The following is a 23,883-nucleotide window of genomic DNA, read 5'->3' on the forward strand; positions in this document are numbered from 1 at the left end:
GCTGAAGACAATCACAATGATATTCTATTGCCATAATCCATCAAATACTGCCCTCAATCACACCTCTATGCACCCACACTGAAATCATTAAGGAGCACTGGCATAAGTGAGGGCAGAATTTGGCCCAATATTTTCTTCTGTATTACTGTCAATGAAAATTTACAAAACATAATACAACAAATATATTACAGGTGCATCTACATTGAATACATGTTTACCAAGGCCGTGAAACATCATAGCAGTTAAAATGTAATGACAATAATGAGTCCATCTACCTACAAGGGCAGATATGTAACCCAACAGAGGACATATCACTGCGTAGATCATCACTTTCTATTTAAGATTAATCTTCGGTATTTAAACTTTCCTTATAAAATAGCTTCATTTAAAGCTGTGATTTCTCTGAAGAGGGTCCCAGGCCAGCGAAAGAGTCTTCAAGCATATATTAGAATTCTACTTCCATTTCAACAAGATGTTTCTGCTACTCAAAACATTTCCCATTTAATGCCTTTCTTTTATACTTTTCCCCATCTTAGGTTTGCAAACTACCTGGGGAGAGATTTTCCTTACACTAAAAACTATTTATGATCAAAGAAGGGCCCATGACAGTAGCTCTCAGTGCTAGCACCACAGTTCTTACTGGGCATGTTGCATACTTCTGCCTCTCAGAGGCTGTCACTGGGGAAGGAACCCAATCTTAGAACTGAATGGGTGGGGATCTCTGTCCCCAAACTGGTTCTTGCTCCCTTACAACCTCTTGTACAAGAGAGGACAGGGGAATTTTTACACCCCTATTAGTCTGGCTTCTTTAACTGGCCATTACTGTTCATCCTCACACCAGCTAAATTCTGATTATGATCCTTCAACAGCACTTCAAACAGGTCACCTTCTCTTTGAACTCTCTATCACCACAAGTTAGTGTGGACATAGAGACCGCTGTGACATGGCCTTGCAAGGGAAGAGAACATGGATGGCTGGGGTTATTATTCTAGCTTGATCATAGTTACCGTACTTTCTAAAATAAATTCTTTGCACATTAGAAATGTATGGGCTATTGACAACAGATCTTCTCCCATATTTATCACGATACGCTATGCGGGCTATGTAAACCCATTAATCTATCCAAAATTCTACCTCCAACTTCATTGAGGGCTTGAGTGGGTGGTGAAGATGATATCTTTAAAATTAAATAATTGAATGTTCAAGCTGCTTGGAGTCCAAACACATCCCCCTTTGATGCTCTGCCCCGAGCTGTCTGACTCAGCAGGTAGTTTCTACTTCAAAGTGTTCCACTACCGTGGCTGCTGTTCTTTGTAAATAGTGGGAGCCTTTGAATGGATGTGGCTCTGTGACAGCATGTCAGAAAGCAGCATTTTAAAAAAAATCCCGCTATGCTGAAAACATTTTTTCAGTAGTTGAGTATATATTTTTTTTTGCCAATCACTCTGACAGACCTTGTCATAGAGCTGTGCCCTTTTCAAAGGCTCCTGCTACTTGCACAGAACTTCATGAACACAGCTGCAAATCTCCACCAGAAGGAGTCATTTTTACATAGATATTTCTCTGACCACAATAACATTAGCTGATTGAAAAGTCTGACAAGCATGACTTTAACAAATAAGGTTTTTAATATACTACATACATGGGAAAGTTTAAATAAATATCTCCCAAAACACAGATGCATAACACTGCAATTTAACACCAACAAAATAATCCAAATATGCATAAAATTACAGTCAAATTAAGATTTGTGCAAAAGCTATTTTTGTTAAATTTCAGTCGAACTCTGTTCTCAGTTTAAATTTCCCCCAAAGTGCTTGGAATCTTTTGCACACTGTTTTTGGGAAACAAAGGATAATGTGATAATTCCCTTTTTTATTATGTATTTGTTCAGCACAAACAGTGTGCTCAGTTCTGCACAAGACACAAAGAGAAATGCCACTGGACTTTAAGAGGGTCAGGATTTCACCCAAAATAAAGAGATTCCTTGCCCTATTGCCACATACATGGCACAAATAACACAAGATTTAGAATCACCAATCATTGATCACCGATCACCATGGGAAACGCAATCATTGCCATGAATCAGACAAATAGGATATTCATAAATTCAAAGTATCTCCATTTCTCATACATCATTGTTGATGTAAGTCACTGGTTAAAAGTGGATGGAACACTTCATAATACTTGGCAGCCCTGAAGGATGAGAGATTTCTGCCATTGTCTGAAGGGCTCCAGTAGAACGTATGAGGTTTTGTATCCTGAACATCTGGCAGAAATTCAGATTAAATCCCTCTCAGTCCCTTTGGAAACTGTAATAGTTTCTGCTATTCCTTTCAAGGCATACTGAACACTTTTTAAGTTCAATACCCGCTTCTTCAAGAACAAAACTAATCTGTGCCTTTATGGATTAAAGCTATTCAATTTTGTTTAATAGAGAAGAAAACTAGTTTAAAAATAAGAAAATGTTCTAATAAACTCTCTGTATAAGCTTCGAAACAGGAAGGAATACACATATATTTAAATAAACTCTAATCAAACAGTATAACCTGGAAAGATCTGTGATACAGGTTTTACACTGGAATATAGCAGGAACTCATAACCTGATGGAATCTTTACATCCAATACTTGGAAATCCTCACAAACTGATAAAACTAAAACCCTAAAATCTTAGCAAAGATACAAAGATGCTATGTTTGCAGATAACATTCCCCAAGGACATGAAGTATTAATAGTTTAAAAATAATTTAAGAGGATATTAATATCCCAACATGCCATCTACATAGGAATGACAGATCTGTTAAAATAAGCTGTCCTGAAAACAAGAGTATTCATGACACAATTTTATCTCTGGAAAACCAACTTAATGCAAAAACATACATTTTCAAAGTTCAAGTCCCAAGACTAAGTTAAATATGGGTAAACAAAACAGTTCAGAACTAATGCTGGAAGAATCTGAAGCGAGATGTGGGAATCTGAAGTCAGATTTGAATATTCATTCTGTGCACAAACTGCTGATGTTTCTCTCTCTCTAATATATACACACATGTTCACTTCACCAGGACTTCTCTGATATTTATGTTAATATAATACAATAGTTATCTCATTAATGTTTTCTGATAAGCCTCTGTCATTAGGGATTTCCTTAGACAAGATGTGAGGGGGGAACTGGTGAGGTCACTGAAGAGATTTGAGTCTTTGTAACCTGTATGTTTATTAATAGAATACCTTCCTTGGGACTGCTGGGAAATCTATCAATTTAGGATGTGGAGATTGAAGCCATGATCGAAATAGTTATAGAGGAATAATCAACAGGCTGCTTGAATTGATTCCTGATTAAATTGGATGGTTATCTGAAACAGTGGCAACTGAGTAAGCAAATTTAATTTTCTAGTCTAGATATAGCTCATCCCTTCTCCAGGGATTTGAAGCTGGATGACTGTAGACAAACAATTTTGTCTTCCTTTTCTGTTCATGTGGTGGTTACTGATTCAAACAGATTTATCTTTGTTAAACCACACATCCAACAGCAGCACTGCCTCCCAAAGGACTGAGCCTCTGGACAGGGCATCTGCAATAAAGTTTTATTTTCATGGAATAATGTAACCGATTCAGAAATCAAACATCGTGGGCTACTGAAAATAGAATTCCTAGTGACAGTTCTGAAATGAAAGAACTTCTCATATTTTCCTTTCATCAGTATATAAATTACCTTCATTCTGTTGTATGGAATAAAATGTATGGTACATGTTAGTCCTGAGATGGCTACAATATGAGGGAATTAACTGAAGCCACTCCAGACAATTAACAGGCTGTTTCTATCCTCCACTGTTTGTCCTAAACCAAAATAAGCTTTGTCCTGGAAAAGAGACACACGAACATTGAGGCAATAAGATAAATGAAAGGTGAAGTGAATATGATATTTTGAGTCAATCCCTCCAATTGTGAAAGGGCTTCTTAAAGCAAGTTTACCAGACCTCCCACCCCAAGGGTTTACAGATTATTTTCCCTCTTAAGGCAAGTTTACCAGACTTTTCCCCCCAAGGTTTATTGATTCCCTCTCCCTTCCCCAGTGCAATACTAATGTTGCAAGATACTATAACATTTCAATTGAATAGGCTGGCAATAAAGCCACTAAGTAACTTAGTATAACACAATGGCTAGGTCCCACTGAAATCCCCTATCTCACTTTAATACTTTCAGATGATTTTCTTTTCTCCATTGGATTCATTGATGGAGAACTGGATATATTTTTACTATCCCTGAACATGAAAACTGGAGGAGTCAAGAGACAATGTCACAATCCACTGCCAGCGCATCAAGTTTTGTACGGGTAAGTGATTTGGTTGGGCCAACAGAGGGACAGACAAAAACATTAAGCCCTGATCCCTAACTTCAGTGGGCCTGCTTCATGGTAGTAAAGTTAAGCATGTGCCTTAGTGTTTGCAGGACTGGCAGGACTTAGTTTGCAAATATTTTCCAAATAAACCAATTTAAGTTTTTTAATCTCAAAGGCTATGATTCAGCACTGCACTTAAGCACATGAATTTTCCCACTGTGTTCAGTGGATTAAAGTTAAGCAGTTGTTTACTTTCTTTGCTGAATCAGGGCCATAAAGTACTAAGTTTGTTTTTTCCAAGAACATATAATAGTTACCAATGAGACAACTTGAAAAATGCAAAGGCATGAGGAGTTTTCATATTTCACTTCCAAAGAGGGAGGAGGAGGAAAACTGTGTTCTGAATCAGCCTTATTATAATTATTTATTTGTATTTCCGTAGTGCCTGGAGCCTCCAAACAAGGTTGGGCTCCACTGTGCTGGGCACTGTACAGAGTATGAGAGAGTTCCTGCCCTGACAAGCTTCTAGTCTAAGGCCCCAATCCAATAAATACTAACCATATGTTTGACTCAAATGCTTCAAGTGAAGTATGTAAGTGTTTGCAAGATCAGGGCCTAAACAGATAAGACAAGGGAAATCTCGCTATTGCCATGTTGCAGATGGAGAACTGAGGCACTGCCAGATAAATGTCTTGCCCAAAGTCTGTAGCAGAGGCAGGAACTGAATCAAGATCACCTGAGACTCAGTCCAGTTCATTAATCATAAGACTCTTCTTCCTCTCAAACTTCATAATGCAACCCTCATTGCTATTACCTCTCCATGACATTGTTCATATAATTAGTCAAAAATGAATCACCTCCAATGACAAAAATTCTCCAGCTGAACCAAAGATTTTACAAAAATAACTTGATGAATGAGTAGGCTTTGAAAAACCATTGATCAGATTTGCTTATGCTCTTCAACGATCTAGTCTTGTGAACTATCACTTTTAAAACTTTTATTTCAAAGAGTCCATTTGGAAATGTTTTGAATAGAGAGCATATTAAAGGCCGGGGGGCAGATCCTCATAGTTCCAGCAGCTATGACAATTTACACTAGCTGAGGATATAACCCTTAGACTTAAGAGTTCAAACTCCACCTGCTTTGGAAATACTAACAAACAATTTACTTGGCCCTCAGAATTTTTAAATTCCCATGATCTCCATAACTACCTGATTTAATGCTTAAATAGATTTTGATCCAATATTAATTCCTACTGCCTTATTCCTTGCACAGAATTCTTATGAATGGCAATCCTCTTTGCAGACCATTTAGCACAGTCATGGGGATATTATTAGGAGAAATATAGATTATTCATTTCAATATGCATTACCCTGCATTTATCAAAATTAAAATTCAGCTGCTGTTGTACTATCCTGCGTTTGGTTAGATTTTTCTGGAGGTTTTTCCTACAATCCTATTTTTTTACTGATCTAAATAGTTTTGTGTCATCAGCAAATTTCACTGCTCCTTCCCCTACCAAATCATTAACAAACATATTAATTAACATTAACAGCAGAGGCAGAATGCTTTTGTGGAGCAAGCATAAGATGAGGAGTTAGGGAGGTAGGTCCAGACACAGATCCACAAATGAGTATTTAAGTATTTATCCACAGTGGAACAGTCATTGGGCCACACAGAGAGACTCTGTAGTTCAGTGGTTAAGGAACCCACTTGGGAAGTGGGAAACCCAGAGTCCAGTTCCCCTCCTCAAATCACTCTCTCATTATTTATTCATAGAGGAACACTTCAACAGGAGATACTGAGGGAGTCTCATATCAGACTTTTCCATATCTCATTGGTCGGAGCAATTTCCAAAGAGGTAGGAGACTCTCAGTCTTTCTCCCTCTCTGGCTGAGAGGGGAGAATTGAACCTGGGTCTCCAGGAAATGTTCTAGCCATTGGGCTAAAAGTTATAAGATGGGTAGCACTGCCACCACCTTCTCCTCCTCTGGTGACCAAATTGTGAATGAAACCCAAACCAGTAGGTGGCCTCTGAACACTCCTACCGGATCTGGCCCAGCATGTGTCTGTCTTCTCCCAGTTTGTGAATTGCTCTGGGGCTTGGGAGGAGATAGACATCTGGATAATTACAGTAAGGAGGCGGTGCACATGCTCACAGACAGAAACATAGGCACTGGGGAAACTTTTACCCTGAAAACTTGGGCACCTACAGGGTTTGCCAGGAGTTTTCTGGATTGCACTGGAGCCTAAAACACCAGAGATTTTGGCACCTAAATCTGGGTGCCTAAGTATCTTTGTGGATCTCACCATCTCTAAAATGGGATAATACTTTTTTGAACCTTTAAAGATAATGGTTTAGAACTTTTCTCCATAACCATGATATCTAGAAATTTACTTTTGTTTAAAAATGAAAGCTGAGAGTCTTACGTTATCACATGTCTCCAGAAGCTGGAATTTTAAGAAAAAAACGTCAAATACTGTGACAGTTGGCAACACTGCAATAGGATTTTTCCTTTATCCTGCTGTTTTTCCCCAGAAACAGTCTCCCTTTCTTGGGAGACCTTGTCAAAAGCTATTTGAAAATTCAAACAACAGAGTCAGTATTTTATTTATGCGTCTCTTTCAGAGAATTCTAACATAGTAAATCAGCACAAATTTGACCTTACAGAAGCTATATTGATCTGACCTTACTGAATATATGTATAGTATCCAAGAGTTATAATATTCCATACCTCATTATTTAGACACATTTTATTCACTCCTTGTTGCTCCCATTCATCTCATCTGGTGTTAAAGACAAATGGACACCATTGAAATATTGTTTTATATATAGTGTTTTTGAATAGCCTTCAGCTAGATTCTATGAATTATGGCCCAATCCTACAAGCATTTACATATGTGCTTAACTTTGTGCACAAGAGTTATTTCATTGACTTCAGAGGGACTTCTTAAGTGTGTAAAGTTAAGCATGTCTGAAAGTGTTTTCAGGATCAGGGTGTAAAGGTGTGTCTTAATTAGATACATTTTCAATGGCGTAACTACACTGAAGTTGCACAAGTAGTACACTGTATAAATCCTTAAGGTAAATAAACTGCATTGGTGCAGACTGGTGTTTGCACCAATATGACTTAACCTGATCATTTCAGGTATTTTAGTAGGCCTTTCAGCCTATTTTTTAAGTTTATCAGCGTTTCAGAAGAAAAAGCTCCATTCTTATGTTAAGGTGTTGTCCATTGCTGACTCCCATTCTTAATCCATGATAGCCAAACAATGTATCCTGAGCAACAGTGACCATCTGTTTTCCTAGTTATTCTCTGAACCAGTTCCTGTGTATCACACAAGACTAGGCTGAAAATTAGTTTCTTTCTTGCATGCTCCAGAACTAGTTATTGGTAAAAACTGATTACAATGACAGAAATTACAGAAGGAATCAGGTTACTGGGAAATTTTAAATAACTTATCTCAACATTAGTGGTTCTACTCTTCAATAGCATAAGCTTGCACCCTTATTCCTGTGGAAATATTCTTTCAAATGAATGAACTATCTAGCCATACTAGATGACTGCTGCAAAGACAGTTAATATTTCAATGGTGTCCATTTGTCTTTAACACCAGATGAGATGAATGGGAGCAGTTTGCCTCTCTCTGAGAGACAGGCTGCCCACATAGTAGAACAGTATCTCATCAGTTCACCTTTGGAAGGTTATTTTTGCAATTGAAATGAAATTTAATTAAAAATAAATCTTAATTTCTTCAGAAAATTATCTTGATCCATGGAGAGAACCTAGATCTCCAGAAAGTGATGTTACTTGCATATGGATTTCTAGTATCTCTGTCCTGAAAAAGGTGAGGTGGAGGAGAGGAATTGTACTTTCACCAACAGAACTATCTAAAGATGACAGCTGTAACATGTACTAAATACCCGTTTAATTTTGGAAAACTTCCCAGATATGCAAGGGCATTGACTCCAAAAATCCTAATAAAAAATCCACAATAAAATCCTTATTGTGGTGCTATCATTTAACATGCAGTATTTAGCTAAAAATGGCCTACAGAGGGAAAAATGTTTGTACGGTTTTTCTGAAGTCAAACTTTTTCTGTGTGTGTTTTTTTAACATTATAAATAACTTAGAAAACTCTATGACTAGATTTTCAAAAGGGGCCTGTGCACCTTCAGACTCCTTGGGCATAGTTTTCACAGGAGCACAGTATTGCCAACACTAAGGCTCATTTTTTCAGAGGCTCCTAACTTCTATTGATTTCAGTGGAAATTAGGAGCCTAAATATGTTTAAGGATCTGGGTCAGTGTTCAAAAATCACAAGTCTGGCAAAAAAAAAAAAAAAAAAAAGAAGAAGAAGAAGAAAAAAGTAACTAGTGGCTTAAAAATCATGTGACTTTAAAAGACTAATACCTTTGGGATTCTTTTCATTTTGATTTTTTTAGTTTTTGAGACTTCAGGGTTCTTGTTTTCAAGTATTTCTCTTTAATTATGAGAATCTAGAAATTTTCTTAAAAAAATGAAAGCAGAGGTTCTCATATAATCACATCCCTGTAAACGAAAAACATCAAATATCATGAGACTTGTGATAAAATAATAAAAAAGTTGGCAGCACTGGAAGCATCTGCTACTCATACAGACTTCAACTGGACCTGGAGTGTGGCACTTTTGAAAATCAGGCCCAAGAGATCTCCAGCAGGGCACCCAAAATCAAAGGCCGCTTTTGAAAAATCCTGGCCCAAGCATTAGTGGAGAACTGATAGGATTCTGACGGTGTTCCACAGAAGTTAAGTATGTGTAATAGAAGTTAAATTCCACAACTTAACTGAAGTGGGAAACCTGTTTAAAATGTTTTGATTCTATTTCTTTTTTACTCAAATGGCCTGATGACAAAGTTTTTGTTAAAGATTCAACACTCTCTTCAATTAAGGCCAGCAGAAAGATCCGAATACCCCCAGTGAGTTCTCTGGCAAAATCAGGAAGACTAGATGTACCCGTCCTGATATTTCTACATTAAAAAAATCAGAAGCAAAAACTTTAAAAAGCAGTAACAGTAAATCCCTTCCCCCAGGCCTTTGTGTATCACAAAGACAAAAAGGGACAGCTTTAAATCGCTTTTTGCCAAGACACTTTTTGCCAAGAAGTTGCTGTATTTACTGTATTGAGGTCAATCACCTATGCAGAGAGCCTGTTGCGGGACCAGGGCTTAAATTACTTTTGCCTGTGGTAGCATCATAGATTCCCTGAAGCAGTATCAAACCTGGTAGCTGGAATGTGAGACTAACTATGGGGTAGCTTGGACCATTGTGCCCTGCTTTTATACAAGCAATGGCCTAGGGCAGTGGCTCTTAACCTTTCCAGATTTCTGTATCCCTTTCAGGAGTCTGATTTGTCTTGCATACCCGCAAGTTTCACCACACTTAAAAACTCCTTGCCTACAAACTCAGACATAAAATTACAAGTGCCACACCACACTAATACAGAAAAATTGCCTACATTTGTATCATATTAAAAAATAAATCATTTGGAATATAACTATTGTACTTACATTTCAGTGTATCGTATATAAAGCAGTATAAACAAGTCATTGTCTGTATGAAGTTTTAGAAAGCCTGACTTCACTAGGGCTTTTTTATGTAACCTATTATAAAACTTGCCAAATATGTAGAGGAGACCTGCATACCCCTGGCCTAAGGCATTGCAATACTGACACTAGCATTGCAGCTGCGCGAGGTGAAGGGCATTGCTGGCTGACCCCGACAGATCTAGAGGGGCTCGTGCTTGGGAGCACAAAGCAAATCACCAGCTATCTCAGGGCCCTGCAGGGACAACTCGGTGGGCCGCTCCTCCCTTTATCCGATACCACTTTTGGGCTCTTCCTGGAGCTGCTGCTGTGGAGACGCCAGCGCCCTCCCCTGGTTCGGAAGCCGCGGCTGGGCGGGCAGCGCCTCCCGCCGAGGTGGGCGTGTTCGGCCAAACACGCTGCGCACGGAAAGTTCTCCGAGCCTGTCCGCGGCGCTGGGTCCGCTCTGCCCCTTCGCCCCCTGGCTCTGGCAGGGCTGGGGACGTGGCTGGCAGCCTGCGGTTTGATTTCTCCCGAGGCTCCACCTCTGCCGCCAGGAGCCCCCGGGGGGGACAGTGGCGCTTCCCCCCCCCCACCATGACTCCGCTGCAAGGCAAAGGCGATAAAACGACCCCACCGCCTTAGCCAGCGCAAGCCCCGGCCGGGACAGGGCCAGCAGCAGCCGCGGAGTCTCCCGGGGAGGGGCCGGGGGCGAGGGCGACATGCCATGGAAGGCCGGGACTCCGGACTGCTGGGCTTGGAGCAAATGCTAGCGCCTTTCGGGGGCCGCCAGCAAGAGAGGACGGCTCGGCTGCTCCCACGGGACCCCTGGCGAGGCAGCTCCGCAGAGCAAGAGCAAGAGGGGGCGGCGGCTGCGCTGCCTCTGCAGGAGCCCTGGGGCGAGCCGCAGCGGGCTGGAGCCTCTGCCCCGCCGGAGGATGGGGAGCTGCTGCTGGGGCTGCGCCGCCGCGGGGGGCGGTCTCTGTCGCTGCCCGCTAGCCCCAGCCTGGCGGCCGCCAGGCTCTTCCCGCCGCCGGAGGAGGGCAGCGGGGGCTGCTGCACCAAGTGCAAGAAGCGGGTGCAGTTCGCGGACTCGTTGGGGCTGAACCTGGCCAGCGTGAAGCACTTCAGCGCGGCGGAAGAGCCGCAGGTGCCGCCCGCCGTGCTCTCCCGCCTGCGGCGCCTGCCCCGGGAGGAGTTCAGCGCCGCGCTCGGCCTGGGCTGCGGGGCCCGCCCGCCGCCTGCCCCCCTGGAGCTCGTGCCCGACTTCCAGCCCGCCGGGGAGGTGGCGGCGGCCGAGCGGCTGCAGCGGGAGCGGGTGTGTCTGGAGCGCCTGGGCCAGCCCGCGGCGGCCCTGGACGTGCGGGGCACCGTGCGGGTGCTGAGCTGCCCGGGCCCCAAGGAGGTGACGGTGCGCTACACCTTCAACGAGTGGCGCTCCTTCCTGGACGCCGCGGCCCAGCCCCTGTCCGGCCCCGAGGGGAGCGACCCCCCTACCGAGCGCTTCCACTTCAGCCTGTGCACCCCGCCCGGCCTGCTGGAGGGCTCCGCCGTGCACTTCGCCGTCTGTTACCGCAGCCAGCAGGGCGAGTACTGGGACAACAACGGGGGCAGCAACTACACCCTGCGCTGCTGCCGCCCCGCCCCCTGGGGGCTCCCCGCAGCGCCCAGCACAGACACCGACCAGGGCGACCCCACCGGACCCCTCTACTGAGCGTCGCCTGGCACCGCCGGGAACCACCCCAGCACTCTCCAGCCTGGGGCCGCTCCTGCCTTCAGCTTAGCCCGGCAGCAAACCAGCATTGCCCAGATTGGGAGCAAAAGCAGCCCCCAGCCCTGAGCCTAGTTTGGGGGCAAACAAGCTGCCAGCCAGCTAGCGCCTTGCAGGGAGCCTGGTTGCACCCACCCATTGTGCCGAGCCTGCGGTGGGTAGGGTGTGGCAACAAGCAGCCTATGAATGTCCTGCCCTTGAGCAGAAAGCGACCATTGTGCCAAGCCAAGCCTTAGCTGTCAGAAACCACTGCAGTGTCCCATTCCTTGTCCTCGCACCCTAGAACAACTCTGTGCCACGTTCCTGCTGCATAGTCACTGGTTTCTGAGCCTTCCATTAGACTGTGGCTTGTTTTGTTTAATTAAAGAGCTGACTGATCCAGGGGCAGGGGCCTCTTTCCATCAGCCTTAAAGTTGTAGACAAAGTTAGGTCTGACCTGTTGGTTCTGGTATTGTTAATTCATCATTTTTGTAAAGGAAATGAACTCTCAGGAGCTGCAAGAAGTCACAGAGTTTCCTCTCACGTACTTTTCTCTTTAAAGTTGGTTAAAGAACTAGAAACAAGATATTTTTGTGATTTATTTTTTAAAAAACAATGTGTCTAACTTGAAGATGATGGTGCCTTATATGAAGTTTCCTATTTAATACACTGAATTTAAGGAGAGAACTTTAAATCCAGTGTTGTGACTGTGCTATGCTTATGCATTAGGCATTTCTCTTTGGACTGACAGATAATGCATGCACTTTTCCTTTTATGGGTATGTAGGCATTTCCTAGAAACAGGGATAGATGTAGGCAAAAATGGAGTTGTCATTATGGCTTGCAGAAATCCAACTCTTTTTTGAGAGGGAGAACTGGGTGAGGGTCAATCCGCAACGCCCCTTAATTCTTAGGTCTTGATTCTGCAAACACATGGGTTAAAAGAATTGGATAAGTTCATGGAAAATAGGTCCATCAATGGCTCTTTGGATGTCCCTAGCCTCTGATTGCCAGAAGCTGGGAGTGGATGACAGGGGATGGATTACTTGATTCCTGCTCAGTTCATCCCCTCTGACGCACCTGGCATTGGCTGCTGTCAAAAGACAGGAGGATACTGCTTTAGATGGACTATTGGTCTGACCCAGTATGGCTGTTCTTATGTTTAACTTTACTCGTGAGTAGTCAGTAAGGCTACTCAAGCACTTAAAGTCAAGCACATATGTTGTTGCCAGACTGTGGAGGAACGTAAAGGCTTGAGTTCAGTCAGCAGTCTTCACACATTCAAATGAGGGGCTTAATTCTTTCACCCCTTTCCAAAAACAACATAATATGACATCAGTCTTCCACCCTATTGTTAATTCAATGGAGTCCATAATATAACTTTCATATGTGAGCGCTTTATGGTTTATTTGTGTCCCATCTTTGCTGTAGGTTTGGAGGCCCCGAATGACAGAAAATATCCTTTTTTTTCCTTGTAAGTTGGTGCACTTTGACACTGTTCAATGGCTAATGCAGTTCCCACATAACACGGCCTTATTTTATAAAGTTCATGTATAGCTCTGGCTAATCTTTGTTAAAATAGTCTTGCCTAACACACACACACACATGTTGCTTTTTTTTCATAATGAAAGATCTAGAAATTTAAAATAGTGATGGTTTTTCTAACGGTATGTCTACACTACAGGCACTAGAACAGCACAGTTGCAGCACTGCAGTCACGCCTCTGTAGCACTACAGTGTAGGCCACAGGGTGGCCAACCTGTGGCTCCAGAGCCACATTGAGCTCTTCAGAGGTTAATATACGGTTCCTTGTATAGCCCTGACTCCAGAGCTGGAGCTACAGGTGCCAACTTTCCAATGTGCGGAGGGGTGGTCACTGCTCAAGCTCTAGCTCTGCCACAGGCCCTGCCCACCCTCCACCCCTTCCTATCCCCCTCCCCCCAGCCCGCCATGCCCTTGCTCCTCCCCAGAGCCTTCTGGATGACACGAAACAGCTGATCTGGAGGTGTGTGAAGGGAATGGGAGGCAGTGATCAGTGGGGCTGCTGGTGGGTGGGAGGCGTTGGGAGCGGGGTTGGGGAGCTGATGGGGAGCTGCTCTTGTATTACTGTGGCTCTTTGGCAATGTACATTGGTAAAGTCTGGCTCCTTCTCAGGCTCAGGTTGGCCACCCCTGTGTAGGCACTACAGTGAAGGAGTTTCTGTTGCTGTAGTAAATCCACCACCCTTGAGAGGTACTAGGTAGGTTGATGAAACAATTCTACTGTCAATCATGCTGTGCCTACAGAGGTGATTAGGTTGACCTAACTACATCACACAAGTGTGAAATTTTCAATAGTATGATGCCCAGTTGTTACATGGATTTTTGTACAATTTGGCATGGGTAAATATTTTTGTTAGGGATGACTACCTGAGGAATGTATCAGAGGGTAGCCGTGTTAGTCTGGATCTGTAAAAGCAGCAAAGAATCCTGTGGCACCTTATAGACTAACAGACGTTTTGGAGCATGAGCTTTCCTGGGTGTATTCGTGGGTGTAATACACCCACGAAAGCTCATGCTCCAAAACGTCTGTTAGTCTATAAGGTGCCACAGGATTCTTTGCTGCTTTTACCTGAGGAATGGTTTTATGAAGTAGAGTCAGGTCTTAGTTTCCCATGGTCCTTACTAATGAGTGAAAATAAATGGTTTCCTTTAGCCCTCTTCATGCTATATTCATAGCCGCATTTCTGTAGGTATTTATAGTACCTTATTCTGTTTAGTATGAAAGCATGTGTTCGGTCATTTGTCAGTACAACTTTGTAAGACACCCCATTCGCTAACATCTAAGTGGTGTAAAAAGATAAGTAGCATGGAAAAGTATGACTTTTTACATTTAGATGACTGATATATGTTGTGTAGGTGCATGGAGCTGTAATTTATAGAACCGGATGCTTCAAGGCGTGTCTACATTATGGAAAGCTAACTTAATGGAATACTCAATTACAACATGATAGTGCCCCCTAAAGATTAAAACACAGTTTGATTTTGCAGTGTAGACAGGGTCAGACTCTTGTTAGTGAATCACACTCTAACCTTGGACTTTGCAGGTCTGTGAGCAGCATTCATGGTTAATTGCTAAAACATGGTTTAATCCTGTCTGAGACATAGGAATAAATCGTGATTCACCTATGTTAGGGCACTACAATATTGTAAGTACCTAGCATGACGCATTAGACTTTCAGTGTGTATGAGGCCTTTTTAGCATAACAAAAACACCAATTTTCAATGGAATTACTTGGGAATGTTTCATACTCGACTTATTGTAATACTGTACAGTACTTCAAAATGTGTTTGAGGTTGTACACAGTAAGTTATATAAATATAAACTGAAAGAGAAATCCCAGTAGTAATTCTACAAGTTAAGTATATACTCCCCTCTCCCCCCCCCCCGATATGCACCAAGTCCATATATTTTAAAAAGGAAAATAGTGAAATGGTTTAAAGGAGTTAATGTATTGGGGATAGTAAAAATATGTAGTATAAACAGGATACTACATAGGAATATGTGAGCTGATCTAGTTTTTTAAAATGGTAAACGCATAAAACATTAGATTGTTACTACTTGAAATTTATGCCATTACAGCTGAGGTATGATGCTAAAAGTATTGAGCCCAATTCTTTACTGAATTACATCATCAAAAGAATAATTAAAAATATATATTTTTAAACTGACTATTAAAGGTTAAACCTAGCCCAGGATGCAGGGGGGGGTTGGGGGGGGGCGAGCAGAGATGGTAGCTGCTATGTCCAAGAATCCTGCTGTCAGGGCAGTATTATTCACAGCAGGTCAGAATGTTCTCTGGTATGCAACAAACTCTGGCAAAGTTTTGCAGAGTTGCTCTCCAAAATGGCAGAACTTTCCAGAACATTAACTTAACATCCCATACCTTATACTTATTCAAATAGGAAAAGATAGGTATTCCTTGATCTGTTCTTCCCTGGTTTTGCTGGGGATCCAGATACAGAACTGTCTCAACTCCCAGAAAAGCAGTTAGGGTGCTGAATGAGTTACAGGTTATAGATATTAACAAGCATTTAAAACATATGAATATAAATGACTTACCCTCTAAATTAATGGTGTTTCACATCCATGGTATATGTGATATGAGCTCACCAGTAGCACAGTCATCCATATAGCCTTTCAGGAAAAACAGGATAGAGTGTAACTGTTTAAAAAAAAAAAGAAGGCAACAAAGCGCAGAGACTTTTTGTCTTCCTTTAAACATCATAAAGGACCAAGTCAAGAAAGCGGTCTTTTACCTTTGCTGGTCACCTTTAGAGTAAAAATCCCCTCCCTCCCACACCGCCTAGCCAAGCAGTCTAAAAGTTCAAGATGTGAGATGTAATTTTTAAATTACAGCTAGCATATCTGTACCTACCTACAATCTTGCTGACACTACTATTAAAAAAAAAAATCCTTCTGCTTTGGCAATGGACAAGACACTTTTTTCAATATTAAATGCTAAAGTGCTTTTTTTTTTTTAAAGTAAAAATAGGATGGGGACACTCTCTACTGACTCTCTCACAATTTTCAGCAAGACAGTATGTTGCATTTCTTTCAGCTGTAGATTTCAAAGCACTTTTCAAAGATTGCATCAGCATGATTCTCCGCATTCTCACAGATGAGGTAACAGGCCTACAGAGAGAGAGCGACTTGCCAAAGATTTCCCAAGAAGTCAGTGTCAAAACCAGAGTTAGACTCTGTCTGAGTGCTAGAACCTATGTGTAATCCACTGGACGTTAGTGCTGCTGGTATATGTAATAAATTCAGACTGGACAGATATGTTTATTAAAAATCAAGTATTTCTAACACCATAAACTCTGATGGTGGGACTAAGCAAGATAACTGGGGTTAAACGTCAATATTGACACATTGTGTCACCTTAAGATATCTGTTGTATGTGAAGATTTTCTAAAAAACTAATTGAAAACATGAAATCTTAAAGGTTGTAAGAATGTTTGGAAAAACTCCAGTTCTGTGTGTGCAGATTTCTATGGTCCCTGTGGCTTAGACAAGGTTGTCTAGGATCAAAGGAAGAAATATAACCAAAGGCTTTTATAGACATTTGTAAAACAACAAATAGTGCATCTGAACTTTTTTTTTTTTTTAAAGGGGTTAGATTAAATTGCTTGGGCATGAAGGAAACCAAACTAACACATGCTAAATTTGTTAAGCAATTTGATTTTTGCTGCATATAGGAAACAGTTATTATTCTTTCTTTGTATATTTAAATACACACAATAGGAAACTTCTCACTAATAGTTATACATGATCAAGATGGGTTGATAGAAGGTAGAAAGATAGTGTGAAGTTAAACATAATTTAGTGCTGTCAAGATCTACAAAGTTGCATGTAAATTACACTTGCCTTTACAGTATCAATTTTGAAAGGCCTGGGCTTTCAATCTGCTCTTAAGGCTGGATTCTGCTCCTGTTTACATCAGTGGGATCTGGAGCTGGACCAGTATATTGAATGAAGGTAGTGGAGATGATCTGGATCAGAATTCTTAGTTAAAATTTGATTACCTGTTTGGTCTATTTGAAAATTGCTCCCCAATGCAGGTCTATGGTAATACAGAATTTGTCATGAAAATTCACCTGTCCAAGCACAAAATGTATTTGCTTGCCTTTCAGCACGATAATGAAAGATCTTTACTTTTTAAAAAAAAAAAAAAAGAAAAGGCTTGTTCTCAGTGAGAAGAATTTCCAAACGCTGGTATAAATATTTTATGTACTATTTTTCAAAAGAAGTCTTGTAAATTCCTTACAGGTCTTCATAGTTCTTATTCTGAATGCAGAATAGTAATTGTTTGCATGCATAATTTAACCCCCAATTTCTCACTCATAAAACTGCAGTACTTAGTGGGTTTAAAAATAGCATAGCAAAGTAAAATAGGAAGATTCATTTCCTCTAAAATATTAATATTTCATCACCTATGGAATCTCCTAGGTATTTTTAAAGCACCTAGCACTGTGGTATCTAAGCACTGTACAATTTTGAGAGTTCCAAATTTTTCTTTAGATTAGTGGAATATGTTCATTTTAAGGAGGAAGTAGATTTATTTCCCCTTTTGCCCTCAGATTGAGCAACTCTGGTCCATATTCCCCTCCCCTCTTTTTTATATATATATATATATATATATAAAATAGGAAAAAAGCAACACATTCTAATTGGGTGAAAGAATTTTCTTCCACTGGAATGGCCAGTGGGGTTCCTGCCCTAAATTAATGGCTCTTCCAAGATCTGTGGAGATTCAGCTGCCCTGCTAGCTTTCTGCTCCAGGCAACATGGTTCTTCCCTCCCCTCTTCCTTCCTAGTGAATGCACAGTAGGACCCCACCCCCAGGTGGAGCTCACAAGTGCTAATGCTGCTTCCAGTAGCATTAGTGTTCACTCTAAGAGTGAAATTCTGCACCATTTCAGATAATGGGCATTTTTTCACCTACTTAAATGAGGCTAGGATTTCACCCTAGATATCTCTGGAATGAGCAGGGGAACTTTCAGAGGTTAGCTGACCACTCCCTCTCAGTTCTGTCCTATGTACCTGTGGAGAAATGGAGATCCTTGCTAGAAGTTTAGTGGAGGTGCTTCTGCAAAGTGTTAAGGAGGCACGGGTGTGTGGCAGGAAATGTGCTCTTGAGCCTTCCACAAAAACATGCTCTCCTGTGTGTCTTACGTGTTAGGAGGCACAAGTGATGCTGTTAATGACGCACTAGGCTAGAAAGAGTTCGTACAGTTTTGCTACAGCAGAGTCAGTTTAACATCCCTATGTTGATGGCATGTTTAAATAAGAACAGTATATGTGATCAGCAGGTAAAAACATTTGTATGTAACCTTGCGTCTGCTTCACCTCACTATGGCCATACTGCTGGTATTTCCAGGTCTTTTAAAATAGGTCCTCTAAATGTAGTAGGATTATCTAATCAGATGTCAACAGTGTTGCAGAACTGCCTGTCCTTTAGACAGTACTCATGTTAGGGCAGTTCAGAGGTTGTCTTCTGCTCTTTGAGAATATTGTTTGCATTTTTCTATTAAAAGCTCTTATTTGACCTTTGATATATGTAAACAGCCAAATTTTGGAGCATAACTGAGCCACATCATTTCCAAATCACTAAAGTCAAAGGTTGCTGAGATCAGGGACAGCTGAAGGTACATGTGTGAAGCAAGTGATCTTTCAGTGTAATACTACAAAAACAAGTATCTTACTAAGTAATTTTAAGAATTATTATTACAGAATTAGTAAGAGTTCTTAACATTTTCTTCTGCTGTAAATCAGAAACAAATACCCCTTTTGGAATAGGAAGACATTACATTAAATCACTGGGAACCCTTTTATCAACAATGTTCACATATTTATATTGTTTCCATTGCTCAGACAAATCCAGTAAACAATTTCATGGATAACCAGTGAAAACAGAATATCAAAAAAAGGTATTTTTAAATGAGCAGTGGGAAGTACAATAGTACATTTTCATTCCATAGTTGATAGGATTACTTTCATAAAGTATTTGACAATAGTTTTTATATACAGGGGATATGTTATCTCAACAAATGCAATATTAATCATTATGCATTAACAGAGAATAATAGGTCTCTTGTTCCAGTCACGTGTAATAGATTTGCACATGCTACTATCATTAATATTAATAGAAGATACACATACTGTGCATCAGTGCGGGAAACAGACATTCTTGTTGTATACACCTGCTCCAAGGAGCATCCTTAAATGCTCTAATTGTGTTGCAATTTACAAGTAATCATTGTACTAGATTATTTCAAGATTATTTCATTTTCTAACTTTGCACCTTATTAAATACAGTAATTTTATATCTTTTGTATAACTGAAGTTGGTTAGTGCTTAAGGACTGAACAGTGTCCTTAGGTAAGCTAAGAAACTAAGCAATGTAGCCATGCTGTATAAGCTCATGGATAACTTCTTGAAGTCTTATGTAATTGATCCCTCAAATGAGAAAATAAAATGAGCCTTCTCAACCTACTTTGTATGACATATTTCTATGCACAGAGGCCTCCGTTTTGTTAATGTTGTTTTCAGTTGGCTTGGCATATATGTACAATATGCATCCTTAAAACTACAGGTGCCCCTTTGCAGGCTAAGGAAAATGTGACCGATGAGACATATGGTATGTCTATATTGCAGTTAGACACCTGTGGCTGGCCCGTGTCAGCTGACTTAGGCTTACAAGGTTCAGGGTAAGGTGCTGTTTAATTGCAGTGTAGAAGTTTGGGCTGCAGCCCAAGCTCTGAGACCCTCCCACCTAGCAAGGTCCTGGAGCCTGGGTTCCAGCAAGCCAGAAGGTCTACAATGCAATTAAAAAGACCCTTAGCACAAGCCCTGTGACCCCAATTCAGCTAGCATGGGCCATTTGAGGGTTTTAATTGCAGTATAGACATACCCTTAGAAGGGCTGTAGTAATATTATACATGTATCTATACTGTGTCTCGCAGAAGACACTTGTATAATTTTTATTAGCAATGCAAACTGCTAGACCTGCCATGATTTTCTTCTGTAAAATTTATTTGAAGAAAACATAAAATTAACATCTTACTGCTATTAAATGCTTTAGTGGCACTTAAATCTCCCCCTCCCGCCTTTTACCATCAATGCTAGTGTTTTAATTAGCTTGGTTAGGTGTATTTTAGGATTTTAAAGTGTTAGTTCACTTTGCTACAGCATTAATATCATTTTATTAAAAGATTTTTTAAACTAGGCAGAATGCCATGTACTACAGTTTAAAAACAAGGCACTATTTGCTGTATTTATGTATCTAACAAATGGAGAAATACTACAGTATCTGCTTTCCATGTGAAAAGCAATATTAAGGCAAGTTTGTAGCCTTAAATACAGTAGTGGCACTTTATTTTGCATACTCTTTGCATAGTTAACAGAATGCTGTATTAAAATACAGGTAATTCTACAAATTCTACAATTTTATAAATAAGTCTTGGGAATTAGTACTTCTAAATTAATCACTTACATACATTCATTGCTTAGTTCTGTCATTTCAGTTTGATACTCTCTCTTTAGTTTACAAAGAAATAGAAAGTATGGTCCTTTGCTTCCACAAATGCAGCTTCTTTAAGGGTAACACACAAGGTCCTAGTTTAAAGTTCTGTCTACTTCATATAAAGCTCTCGCTGTACAATGTGCTGAAGCTTTACACAGTAATTTTTCTGTACATTCTAGTGGAAAACATAATGAACTCAGAGCACTGAATTGAATAAAACTAGATTTAAAAAAAAATTCCATTCTTGTTTTGCACAGTGTCTTAACAGGTGTAATTTACTTTTCAAATTAAAAAAAAAAAGCATTTTAAAGCAGTTCAAGAATTTTCTCTCCTGCAGAGTTCAGGACCATTGCAAGAAAGGGGAATCTTAAGGTGAAGCTACTGAGTTGGTGGCTTACGAGAAACCCTCTCTCTTTCAAAATGCTACTCAACATGTGCATTGAATGAGGCCCATAGATAATTATAGAAAGCTTTAGAAATGTCTGTTTGCTATTGGCTATATTTATTCAGTTCAACAAATGGATGTTCTTAAAACATTTTTTTTGTGGCATTACTGGAAGTCAGTGGTCTCCAAACTTTACCCTATCAGTAAAAAAAATTTTGAGCATGCACCCCCTGCCACGCTGCAGGGCCGGCTCTACCATTTTTGCCGCTTAAAAAAAAAAAAAAGCCACTCGGACTCCCGCCGCGCACCCTGTAGGATCCTCTTGTGCACCTCACTTTGGAGACCACTGCTGTAAGTAAGTGAAGGTGACTAGAATGTAGTAAGCAACCACCTTGGGAGTTTCACTGGATCCAGTACTGAACAGGCATAAAGACTGAACTGCCTTTAGGCTCTAGAGATAATCCCTGTAGAACAGGCATGAGACACTAAGCCAGCGTGTAGAAATTTGCACACTCCTCAACAGAAATGAGAAAATATTGGTATGAATTCTGAATTAAGTATACCAACCTTACCATTCACACTCAGTTACCTAACTTTGCAAGTATCTGTAATAAGGGTAACATACAAAATTTCTGTATAGCACAATATGCTTTGTTCCTTTATATTGCCAGTTGCAGTTTAGTATATTAAAATAAGGAACAGTGATGAAATTTTATTTTAAAAGTTCTGAAGTCTAAGTAACATGAAGCTAAAATTTGATTACTGAGCTATTAACTGAGAAGTGAGATGAGACAGGTAAGCTTCCAGGAAAGTTTGAGTTTCACATTAACAAAACAAAAATTAGTCAGGTTTGTCTGTCATTTATGAAATTTAAAGAGAATGTGCTTTAAATGAAAACATACAATCTAACCTTTGATATTTGTAGGTGTTGAGGTCTAGGATATAACAAAATATCTTTGTTGTACTTAAAGGCCTCTGTCAAATTTCACATGGCTTTAATGAATAAATTATTTAACACGAATTTACCCACATCAGGTCCATACAAATTCAGTTATTTAGTTTATTCACTGTAAACTGCATATTTCTATATTAACTCAATGTAAAAAATAATTTTAAACAATTGTATCATTGGTTGAAACATAACTGGTATCCTTTATGAGCCAGGTAAGTTAGCAAGATCATTGGGAGAAGAAAATATCGGATTACAAGTATTTGGTTCATGGAATTTTATTATCAAATAAGGCCAAGAAACAGTCTCATTACACATGAAATACTAGCAATGGGGATATTAGGAATACATCATATGCTATTGTAGGCTTAGCAGTACATTTTAGTGCATGAACCATAAGAAGAGAAATTCTAGACTGTTTTGGTTTCCAAAACTGAGCATCTCAAAAGCTTTATCTTTTACTAGACGGATCAGTTTTTCAAACTCAGGCAGGGTGCATACACACTATGTTGGATATGCTATGGATGTGCAGCACTACAGAATGCTGAGGATGGTCCCATGGTGCTAGATGATCAGATTATCTCTGTTTTCTGGACTCTCAATAACAAGTTTCTGGGTTGAATAGAGTTGACCAATGGTAACCTGAAATAAAACAAAAAATATTTCAGAAACGACAGGCCTGGAGGGCCAATGGGGAATGGCTTCAGTTCTGTAAGGGAAGTAAAAATGCACAACTGAGAACAAAAGTGAAAGTAGGTAGTCTGTAAATTCTTTCCACAACGTTGTTCATCAGCATCAACCCAGCCAGCAAAAAATGATAATGCATAAAGCAGCCACATACTTAAATTCTCAACGCAGTACTGACAATGTAAGGAAAAAGATATGCATACATATATACAATTAACTACAGAGAAAGGAAATGCAAAATATACTTAGACAAATAGAAGGGAACATTATAAGAATTTATAATGCACAGTAGTTGTTTACCCACTCCTTTGGTATTTACAAATTAATTTGCCTTAAAATTAGTTGAGGGGAATAGGGTCCCCTGCACAATTTGTATATCAGTAACATGTAATGGGTAGAAATAGCTTCTTGTTCATAACATGCTGTTATAACATGCTATTCATACCCAGGATCTCTGTACTTTATAGTCAAATACTAAAACATTACAGACAATGCTAAATTGATTGGGGGTGGCACTTTGTCCACCTGCCACTCACCCATAGCTCTCACCACACCCCTCTTCTGCAACACAGCATCCGCCCTCCTCCTCCTCTTTCCCCCATTCTTGTTATCATCCCTCTAGTATTCCCACCAGCTCTATCTGCTCCTTCCTGATTGCTCCCTATTCCCAGTGACCCCATCCAGTCCCATCCCTTGATCTGTCACACCCACACTCATCTCCCTTACTGTTCTCTATAACCTACCCCTCTCCTCTAGCTTTTCTCTCACAATACAAGCACAGTTTAATTTCTCTCATCTGAAAAAAAATACTCCTTGACCCCATATGCTTCTCTAACTACAATCCCATCTCCTTCTCATCTCTAAGCTCATTGAATGTGCTGTTTACAATCACTGCTTGGAGTAGTTCTCCTCTAATTCCACCCTAGACTCTCTCCAATCCATCCTCCACCCCTTGCACTCCACTGAAATCACTTTAGCCAAAGTCTCCAATGACCTTTTCCTAGCCAAATCTCAGAACCAGTTCTTCATTCTCATCTTCCTTAACTTGTTGGCCACCTCTGACAGAGTCATCCATGGTCATTATCTTGAAATCTCATCCTCCCTTGGTTTCTGTGATTTTTGTTCTCTCCTCGTTCTCCTACCT

General features: G+C 40.5%; 3 protein-coding genes across 5 annotated transcripts in view; 1 reads left to right on the forward strand and 2 right to left on the reverse strand.

Moving 5' to 3' along the window:
- Positions 1-10,174, reverse strand: part of RPP40 (ribonuclease P/MRP subunit p40) — a 46,243-nt gene extending 36,069 nt beyond the window's left edge. Inside the window, exons 1-2 of one of the 2 annotated variants that reach the window (XM_050940204.1) lie at positions 9,891-10,174; positions 3,713-3,859 (exon numbers count right to left, since the gene is read on the reverse strand). In XM_050940204.1, the coding sequence (XP_050796161.1) occupies positions 3,713-3,749 (37 nt within the window). In that variant the 5' untranslated portion in view covers positions 3,750-3,859; positions 9,891-10,174. The remainder of the gene's footprint in view (positions 1-3,712; positions 3,860-9,890) is intronic. The other variant, XM_050940203.1, reaches the window with a different exon arrangement.
- A 140-nt stretch (positions 10,175-10,314) lies between these two features.
- On the forward strand, positions 10,315-13,254 carry PPP1R3G (protein phosphatase 1 regulatory subunit 3G). The gene has a single exon (XM_050940218.1). The coding sequence runs from the start codon at positions 10,633-10,635 to the stop codon at positions 11,617-11,619; it is 987 nt and encodes a 328-aa protein (XP_050796175.1). The 5' UTR covers positions 10,315-10,632; the 3' UTR covers positions 11,620-13,254.
- A 9,060-nt stretch (positions 13,255-22,314) lies between these two features.
- LYRM4 (LYR motif containing 4) overlaps positions 22,315-23,883 on the reverse strand; it is a 179,228-nt gene continuing 177,659 nt past the window's right edge. The window contains exon 3 of one of the 2 annotated variants that reach the window (XM_050940366.1): positions 22,315-22,694. In XM_050940366.1, coding sequence (XP_050796323.1) covers positions 22,617-22,694 — 78 coding nt within the window. In that variant the 3' untranslated portion in view covers positions 22,315-22,616. The remainder of the gene's footprint in view (positions 22,695-23,883) is intronic. The other variant, XR_007772578.1, reaches the window with a different exon arrangement.

Source organism: Gopherus flavomarginatus, chromosome 2 (assembly GCF_025201925.1).
Source record: "Gopherus flavomarginatus isolate rGopFla2 chromosome 2, rGopFla2.mat.asm, whole genome shotgun sequence".
In the NCBI taxonomy this organism is placed as follows: Eukaryota; Metazoa; Chordata; order Testudines; family Testudinidae; genus Gopherus; species Gopherus flavomarginatus.